The sequence below is a fragment of the Mus caroli genome, chromosome 11 (genome assembly GCF_900094665.2).
Source record: "Mus caroli chromosome 11, CAROLI_EIJ_v1.1, whole genome shotgun sequence".
NCBI classification, from domain to species: domain Eukaryota; kingdom Metazoa; phylum Chordata; class Mammalia; order Rodentia; family Muridae; genus Mus; species Mus caroli.
The window spans coordinates 97,427,203-97,436,064 of NC_034580.1; the positions used below are offsets into that span (position 1 = coordinate 97,427,203).

Consider the following 8,862-nt stretch of genomic DNA (forward strand, 5'->3'; position numbering starts at 1 on the left):
AAAATAAATAAATAAATAAAATTCTTTTAAAAACCCCAAAACCGGGCTGGAGAGATGGCTCAGCGGTTAAGAGCACTGACTACTCTTCCACAGGTCCCAAGTTCAAATCCCAGCAACCACATGATGGCTCACAACCATCCATAATGAGATCTGATGCCCTCTTCTGGGGTGTCTGAAGACAGTTACAGTGTACTTACATATAATAATAAATAAATTTAAAAAAAACAAACAATCCGGGGGCTGGAGAGATGACTCGGCAGTTAAGAGCACTGACTGTTCTTCCTGAGTTCAAATCCCAGTAACCATATGATGGCTTACAACCATCTGTAATGAACTTAGATGCCCTCTTCTGGTGTGTCTGAAGACAGCAACAATGTACTCACATAAAATAAATAAATAAATCTTAAAAAACAAAAAACTCAGGGTCTGGAGAGATGGTTCAGTGGTTAAAAATATGTGCCTCTTCTCATCACCCATGTCAGATGTCTGGAACGCTAGATCCAGGTCAGAACCTCTGCACACACATACACATAATTAAAGATAATAAAAAATGAATCTTTAAAAAATAAAAATTTCTCCAGGCAGTGGTGGCACATATACTTGATCCCAGCACTGAGAGTCAAAGGCAGGTGGATTTCTGAGTTCCAGGACAGCCTGGACTACAGAGTGAGTTCCAGGACAGCCAGGGCTATATAGAAAAACCCTGTATCAAAACAAAACAAACAAACACCAATAAATAAATGGATAAATAAAATTCTTAGCAGTTGTTCTTTGTAGCTAGCAATCTAAATTCTCTACTCTTTGATATGTAGCCTCTAAAGCCTTCCTTGGGTCACTTCCTTTCTTCAAGGGGAAAAAAAACCAAAAAAAACAAAAAAGCTACAATGGAGTGACTGGACAGAAGTGGTATAGATGAACTTTCCCCAGAGTCTGGTGTTCTTTTGCTTAGAATCAAAACCAGTGGTGTCATACCTATAGTTTCAGGGCCTGGAGAAGTTGAAGGAGGAGCTGGCTTGGACTCAGAAGCTCAGCAGTCATTTTGGGCTAGTTTTGGGAGGCCAAAAGATCATATATGGTGGTTTCAACCTGTACTTTCAGCATTCAGGAAGTACAGGCAGGAGGATAGAGTTCAAGGTCACCTAGAGCTACACAACCCAATTACAGAAGACCCTGTCTCAAAAACTCTAAGCTGAGCATGGTAGTGGGTACCCTTTGATCCCCTCCTCCCCAGAGACAGGGGCAGGTGGAGGAGTGTTCAAGACCAACCTGTTCTATTATACACAGCTCCAAGCCAGCCAGAGCTAATATAAATGAGACTAGACTCTGCCTCAAAACTAATCAACAACCCAGCATTCAGGAGGCAGAGGCAGGTGGATCTCTGTGAATTCGAGGCCAGCCGGGTCTACAGACCTAGTTCCAGGACAGGCAAGGCTACACAAAAGCCAAAACCAAACCAAACCACCAACAATATAAACGCTAACCAACCAAACAAAAAAGAAGCACACATATTATTTTAAAAGTCGCCAAAAGGAACACTTAAAAACTGCTGAAGCCCTACCTCTTCTGGATGTTTCCCTGTTAAGGCTCTCTTTAAACACGTCTTCTCTGCCAACAGCATTCATTACTATTGCCATTCCTTTATGTACTTCCCTTCTAGAACCTTCTGTGAAATGTACACGGGTCTAGTTCTTCAGGAGTTTCCCTCCACAAACTCCGTTTTTCCCCCTCTTCCCTGCCACACTTCTGCCCGCCTTTACCTCTCATCCTTTAGCCCGCATCCGTATTCAACCTTCAAGATACCATTACTGCCAGGCCTCCCCCTCGTAGATCCTTTGCCCTCTTCCTCACAGCTGCCCCCGGGAATGCACAAACTGCACCCTTCCCAGGAGTCCTGTTTGAAAACCTCTGGGACCCTTTGGTTCCGCCCCAGGCACTTTCCTAATCAGTAAACACCCGTCTCCACCAGCAGCTTCCTGTCTTTCATATGAATATTCCGGGGTACCCTCTCTGTTCCTCAGGGCTGTCTCACCTTTTCTACGAGAAAAAAGATCCGTACTTCCGAGCGCCGAGGCCTAAATGCCGGAGCAGCCCCCAGAAAGGTGCTGGGTCCTCTGGCTGCACGGGCAGCGGCCGCGCAGCCGCAATTACAATCTATCTAAAATTCCCGCGCTCTCCGTCGCCAAGGAAACCGGCCGCTTGGCGCCTAGCGCTAGCCTTTCGGAACACAAGATCCAGACACGTCAGCGGAAGGGAAGGGAGGAGCGAGTTGGGGGCGGGGGGTGAAACTGTTTCTGGGTTTGCGATTGGCTACCTAGTCTTTTTTTTTCCTGTATGTCGTCACTAGAAAGAGACGGAAGAGAAAGAATTTTGAGGTTTCTCTTAGGCAGCCCCTTCGCATCTACGCCTGCTTATTACGTCACAGTAGTTCTGTACAAAGGGTGGGAATCGCTCCCTGAGGCCGGAATATGAGCGCAAGGTAGTGCCCAAAGCAGTTGCAAAACGAGGTCTCATCCCTCCCTCAGCCTTCCTGCCATGGAAGTCTCCAGTTTCGGTAAATAAGAGACTTGCGTAAGAAGAACTACCAATTCCAGCATGCATTGCGGAACGAAAGGCCTTCTCCACAGCATCTCTTGGAAAGTGTAGTCTTACGGGAAAAGAGCTTCCCACACCGGAAGCAGGCACGAGTACCACAGGAACCCAGTCGGTACAGCGGAGACCTCCTCGCAGTTATGCGGCTTAGCTGCTATGAATCGCAGCGTTCTGTGTTCGTTTCTTGTGCACAGAAAATAGACTAAAAGGAGCTGTGGGTTCCAGGAAGACTACAATTCCCGTCCAGCCCCGCGATTCTCGGGTAACTAGTCCGCCACTGTCAGTGACCTGGGAAAAGCAGAGGGTGGCCAATCGGCTTGGGAAAGGGAAATCCAACCAGCTGACTTCTGCGCGCTAGTTCCGCCCCTCGGCCTGGGTGTTTGTTATTGTTATGCGGTTCAGAGAGCTTCTGTCCCTCCCTTGCCAACGCAGCATTGACCAATCGGTAGAGAGGTGATTTTGAGGGGCAGATAGAAGGAGCCAATCATCTTGTGGAAAACTCCGGGAAACATGGGACTAGGCCCGGTCTCTGTCCGCCATGTTAGATTCACCCCGCAGGGATAGCAGGCGAGCTGGCCGCGAACGGTCCTTGCACTGGCCACTGGCAAGCGCCCCCCGTGGGCGGAAAGCTGGTAAGGAAGCTACCACTGTTACCTAGAAGTAGGGACACGCCGTTCTTAGAGTGCTCGGGGAAGTTCAAGGGGAAAATCTTGCAAAGAGGAGTGACTTTCCGTGTTCAGGGGCAGCCAGTCTTTTCAGTGACCAGATGAGGGAGTCGCTTGGGTTGTCATCGATAGTGGGGGGGGTGGATACTGCCTGAGGGAGACAGTTCATGGCTTAGAAAGGCCAGTTTCTGCTAAGAAAAGGTCTCGATCCCCCCCAGAACAAAAAGAGGGCTTCGATGGTGGTGACACTGTCCTGGGGACATGGAGTTCCGGGAAACCATTACTGGAAGACTGGGATTCAAGTCTGCGACAAGGAAGGACATACATCTTCCTCTTTCTATCCCTTTCCTATTTTTGAGGCTCTATTGAAGGAAGATATCTTGAGCTAGGACCTTCCAAGTTAGGCATCGTTTTTCCCGTTATGTCAAACACCCACCTTTCAGATGACACATTTTAAAGCTCAGGTTGCTTGTGCCAGCTTCTGGAATAGAAAATGAAGTTCAGATTCCCAAGTTGGCTTTATTAAAATTATTTGTCGGGGTTGAAAAATAATCACGTGAGGAAAAGCTGACTTAGCCACATGAACGTGAGTCAATAGGCATGAGTTTACAGTGCCATTTAGGAAAGTGCAGGCTTAGGCCCAGCTACCTGACTGCTGGAGATAAACCTTCAGGTATAGATGTGGTTAACTGTACTTTTGATATTTTCACAAGTTCAAGATGATTGCTCTGGCTGAAAGGATTTTCACACGTAAGCCCTTTATGAAGACTTGTATATTGGCCAGCTAAACTCCGCCTATTTCCTGTTTTCTCCCATGGGCAGAACAGCTGGTTGCTCCAAAGTGTGGAAACTAATTCCCACTTGTGTAATTTCAGAACGGGAGGATTAGTTTCCTTCCAGACAGAAAAGATGGAAGAGTATTTCTTGAAGTTGGAAAGTGTGAGTGTGTTTCAGAATTTTTACATTTTGGTCACTTTGTTTTTCTGGTTTAAAGAAAAAACAAACCAACCAACCAACTTGAACGTGCTGGGGAGTTGATGAGTGAGCGTCTGCTTAAATTTTACAGCTCCTAAGAAGGAAGAATTGCATTTCAGGTAAATGCTTGCTGGTTGTCAGCAGGGTGGGTGCTAGAGATTAGCATTAGCTTGGCAGCGAAGTCAACTCTAGATAAAGACAAGTGATGGAAAAAAATGAATAGTTGAGTATATAAAATAGTCAGAATTAAGAATACAAGGTTCTTTTGTTTCAATTATTTATTTTGAGACCGTGGGTGTTTTTGCTTGTTTGTATGTCTATAGGAGGGTGTTAGATTCCCCTGGAATTGGAATTACAGACAGTTGGAAGCTGCTGCACGGGTGCTGGGAATTGAACTGGGTTCTTTGTGGGGTGGGGGGGAGGCAGCGCCCTTACTGCTGAGCCATCTCTCCAGCCCTACAGGCTCTTAAAATGACAGTTGTATCCATAGTACAACACTCTGAAGGCAGAAGCAGGCAAATCTATAGCAATTGCCAGGCCAGCATGGGCTGCGGAGTGAGAGTATGTCTCCTTCAAAAATTAGTAAATAATAAACTAAAAGCTATCTTAGGGAAATAAAGAATTGTTTCTGTTGATAAGAATTTACACACTTTGTGGTGCTAGAAATGAACCCCACAGCTTTGCACATAATTGACTGGTTCGGCCTTATTCCCAATCTCCTAGGCCATAATTTTATTAAATTCCTTTGGTAACACTGTTAAGGTCATCAAAATAGTATTGTTTTTATAGATTAAACAGTTGAAGCTCAGAGATAGTGTTTCTCACAGCTCGATGACTAGTCTGTGGTGGAACTGTGTCTGGAACCCTGAGTCTTCCCATCCCATGGCCTCCCTTCCTGTGACATTGGAAACGTCTAGGGCTTAATCTTGTTTGCCTCATGTGTGTGGAGCAGAATCTGGTCCTTTCTAGATGCAGATTGAAAAATGTGCTGAATATTTTAAGAGGTGACTTTTTTTTTTTTAATGCCAGTGAGTTTACTTGTAGCGTTAAACAACTTAAACTACCTTTCCCCCCTAAAGTCACAGCTCATCAATAAGCAAAGTCCTTCATTACAGTCAAACCGACTTTAATAGTAGATAATTGATTAAAGAATTGCCAGCTTCTTAGGTGTGATAATGATGGGTTTTACATTTTTTTCTCATAAATATTTAAGAATGAAAGGATGAATATTTTGTCAAGAGAGACATTGTCATGGGGCAAGGTTGTAGCTTAGTGGTAGAGTGATTCCCTATCATCTAGACATCTGTATTCCATTTGCAGCCCCCCACCCACACAGCTGAAAGGAAGGAATACTGGATAACTAAATTAGCTCCCAGTTGGATATTGTGGAAGCTGATAGGTCCAAAAGGACTCAGCAAGTTCCTTTCCTCACTTTTAAACACCTTTAAAGATTCCCATAAGTGATTGTAAGAGGTTTTGGTGGGTTGTTGTTGTTGTTGCTTTATTTTGGTGTTTTGTTTGCTTGCTTATTTTCTGGAGACAGTGTTCATTCCGTAACCCAGGCTATTCTTGAACTCCTTACCTAAAATTGGAAATTCCTTCTATTTGTACTCCCCAAGGCAGAGCCCTTGTCTGTTAATCCACCTTGCTGGATTATGCTACAGATGCTCAACTATCCAAGCACTGAAATAGGCAGTGAAAATCTTAGAGACCTAAAACATGTTAAGGGACTTTTTGTTGATGTGGATAAAATTTAAACTCTTTCAACAGCCATTTACTCTCCCCACACCCCACCTCTTTAATCCTAAAGATAGGATCTCATTGTTTCCTAGGCTGACCTAGAACTCTTGGACTTCCATTACCATCCTGCATCAACTTCTGAGTAACTGGGACTACAGGTGTGTGCCCAACTTGGCTTTTCTCTCTAACATACTAGTTCTATATAAGTGGTAACTGTAACATAAGTGCAAATCTTTATAGCAGTAGTTTGAGCATTAGTGTCTTTATTTTTGAGAAGGAAAAATCCTGTGTAACAGTGAGATTTGGTAGAAAACACATTACTAGGTAGTAATGTCATCATGGGGACATTGTCTCTCTTATTCACTATGATCTTCCAAGTCTAACTTATATATCAGAGCTGAAGCCTCTGGGTGGGTTTTTAATCCCTTCCTCTTCCTTTCATCTACCTATCCTCTCAGCTCCAGCCTGACAGCATGGAACCACAGGTTACTCTAAATGTGACTTTTAAAAATGAAACTCAAAGCTTTCTGGTTTCGGATCCAGAAAATACAACCTGGGCTGATGTTGAAGCTATGGTAAGTACCACTTTGTTCTGTTTCTCAGTGGTTTATACACAGATATTTTTCAAAATGTAGCTATTTTGAGCAATTTATCCATTTCTGGACCTTTTGGAAAGTCATTTTTTACAGGGATTTGGTATTAGTAGAGAATATGTACAAGGAGAAAGGGGAGAAGCAATTATGTTCCTTTAAACATTTTTAAAATTACATATATTAATTTTTTTGAGAGAGCAAAAATCTGGGACAATTTTGGGAGTTGGTTCTCTCTTGTATGAGGTAAAATGATATTTTCAGTGAATTAGGGTTTGGAGACATTCTGGGGATAAATGAGGCTGGCCTTCCCTGCAGCCAGGCCGTAGCGGGTGTTGTCTGACTGGAGAGCAGACGCACTGCTGTGTTTGTTACCTGACGAGGATGGGATTTGGGTTTTGCAAGACTGGCCAGTTGCTTTATTGCTGGGTCAAAGGTTGGCTGTCTCAGAGCTGGCAGAAAGCAATGCAGCAACTCCCATGGGTGCCCATGCAGCAGCGCCTCTGTTCTGTGCTTTGGTTTCGTGTCTTTCATCTTGCTTTGCCCTTTGTACTCTTCTGGTTTGTGGGTTGCCCTGGTCAATGTTTTACTACTAGGGCATCTGTGTTTAATGTAACCATTTTTGGTTACAAATATGTCTTTACCTGGTTTATCTATGTGGGTAACTTCAACAGGAAGGACATTTAGGAAAGGGGCCTTCCAGTGTGTTACAGTCTAGTTCCCTGTCTTCCAGCAATTTCTCTCCATCCTGCCCTAGGCAGGTGGCTATTGAGGAAGCAGTGGGGTCCTGTTAAATGATCTGAGCACCAGATTTCTTTCTTTCTCTAGCAGCTGTTGGGTGAGTTGGCAGCTTGCCCTTTTTTTTTTTAATTGGAAAAAAAATTTTTTTTTGTTTTTTTTGGTTTTTTTTTTTTGTTGTTTTTTTTTCTCTGTATAGCCCTGGCTGTCCTGGAACTCACTCTGTAGACCAGGCTGTCCTAGAACTCAGAAATCCACCTGCCTCTGCCTCCGAAGTGCTGGGATTAAAGGTGTGCACCACTACTGCCTGGCTGGAATTTTTTTTTTTTTTTTAAGATTTATTTTATGTATGTGAGTACACTGTCGCTGTCTTCAGACACACCAGAAGAGGGCATCAGATTTCATTGAAAATCGTTGTTAGCCACCACGTGGTTGTTGAGAATTGAACTCAGGACCTCTGGAAGAGCAGTCAGTGCTCTTAACCACTGAGCCATCTCTCCAGCCCGGAACATGTGCAGTTCACGTCTTCTTTAAATAACCAGAGAAAACAGCCCGAGGACCTTCCCACATTTCCATGTTCGTGCGGTTCTCTGGTAGGGTTGTACAGAAGCAGTGTTCTGCATCTTGCCTTTCTTGCCCAACAGTATGTTGTAGCTGTAGTTCCTCTTCAGGAGACACAGAAATCTTAGTCTTTTAAAGCTGTGAGTACACAGTGTTCTTAGTATTGCTGGACGCTGTGGATGGAACCATTACTTACTGATTTCCCCACCAAGGTTTTCTTTCTTTTCCCATTATAAAATAGACAGGACCTACATCTCAGTATGAGTAACTTATGTGTGGTTCTATAGAGTAGAGTCTATCCAAAGGTTTGTGTGTGTGTGTGTGTGACAGATAGGGAGTGGAGAGATGGCCCAGTGATTAAGAACACTGGCAGCTCTTCCAGAGGACCCAGTTGGATTTCCAGCATCCAGGTGGCAGCTCACCACTCGCTGTCTGTAACTGCAGTCTCAGAACGTCAGCCATCCTCCTCTTTCCTTTGCAGGCAGCGCATTCATGTGATGCACAGGCATATGTGAAGGCAAAACACTCAAATGCATCAAATGAAAAGCATTTTCATAGATAGTGCCAAGTGGTCCACAGAATAATTATACCAATGCACAGAAACAATGACTCAATGCCTTGAAGGGTGTTTTGTTTTTTATTTTGTGGTGCTGGAGGTCAAATGTTGGACCTTCTACATGCTGGACAAACATTCTGCCACTAAGCTTTGTTCCTTGCCCTGAATCTTTGACAACACTGAATATTACAACTTCAAAAAATATTCATCACCAGGTGTGGTGGTGCACACCTCTAGTCCCAGTATTTAGGAGACAGAGGCAGGCATGTCTCTGTGAGTCTAAACTCAGCCTGATCTACAAAGTGAATTCCAGGTCAGCCAGAGCTGTTGAACAGAGAAACAGCCATGTCTCAAAAAAAAAAAAAAAAAAAAAAAGTGTTTACCATCTTAATAATGTGTCAGATGTGTCTCTGTTTAGACTGTTTGGCTAGCAGTAAAGTTGAATATG

The 8,862-nt window shown here is 44.0% G+C and overlaps 2 protein-coding genes across 13 annotated transcripts in view; one reads left to right on the forward strand and one right to left on the reverse strand.

Annotated features, from left to right (window-relative positions):
• The window catches only part of Brca1 (BRCA1 DNA repair associated), a 61,771-nt gene extending 59,547 nt beyond the window's left edge, over positions 1 to 2,224 (reverse strand). The window contains exon 1 of the mRNA XM_021176032.1: positions 2,030 to 2,224. The gene's annotated coding sequence lies outside the window, so the exon portion shown is untranslated. The remainder of the gene's footprint in view (positions 1 to 2,029) is intronic.
• A 148-nt stretch (positions 2,225 to 2,372) lies between these two features.
• Positions 2,373 to 8,862, forward strand: part of Nbr1 (NBR1 autophagy cargo receptor) — a 30,638-nt gene continuing 24,148 nt past the window's right edge. For 4 of the 12 annotated variants that reach the window (XM_021178335.2, XM_021178342.2, XM_021178345.2 and 1 more), the window contains exons 1-4: positions 3,105 to 3,221; positions 4,249 to 4,348; positions 6,062 to 6,127; positions 6,428 to 6,544. In XM_021178335.2, coding sequence (XP_021033994.1) covers positions 6,443 to 6,544 — 102 coding nt within the window. In that variant the 5' untranslated portion in view covers positions 3,105 to 3,221; positions 4,249 to 4,348; positions 6,062 to 6,127; positions 6,428 to 6,442. Of the gene's footprint in view, positions 2,852 to 2,924; positions 3,222 to 4,248; positions 4,349 to 6,061; positions 6,128 to 6,427; positions 6,545 to 8,862 lie in introns of those variants that run through there. The other 8 variants (XM_021178340.2, XM_021178346.2, XM_021178344.2 and 5 more) reach the window with 6 other exon arrangements.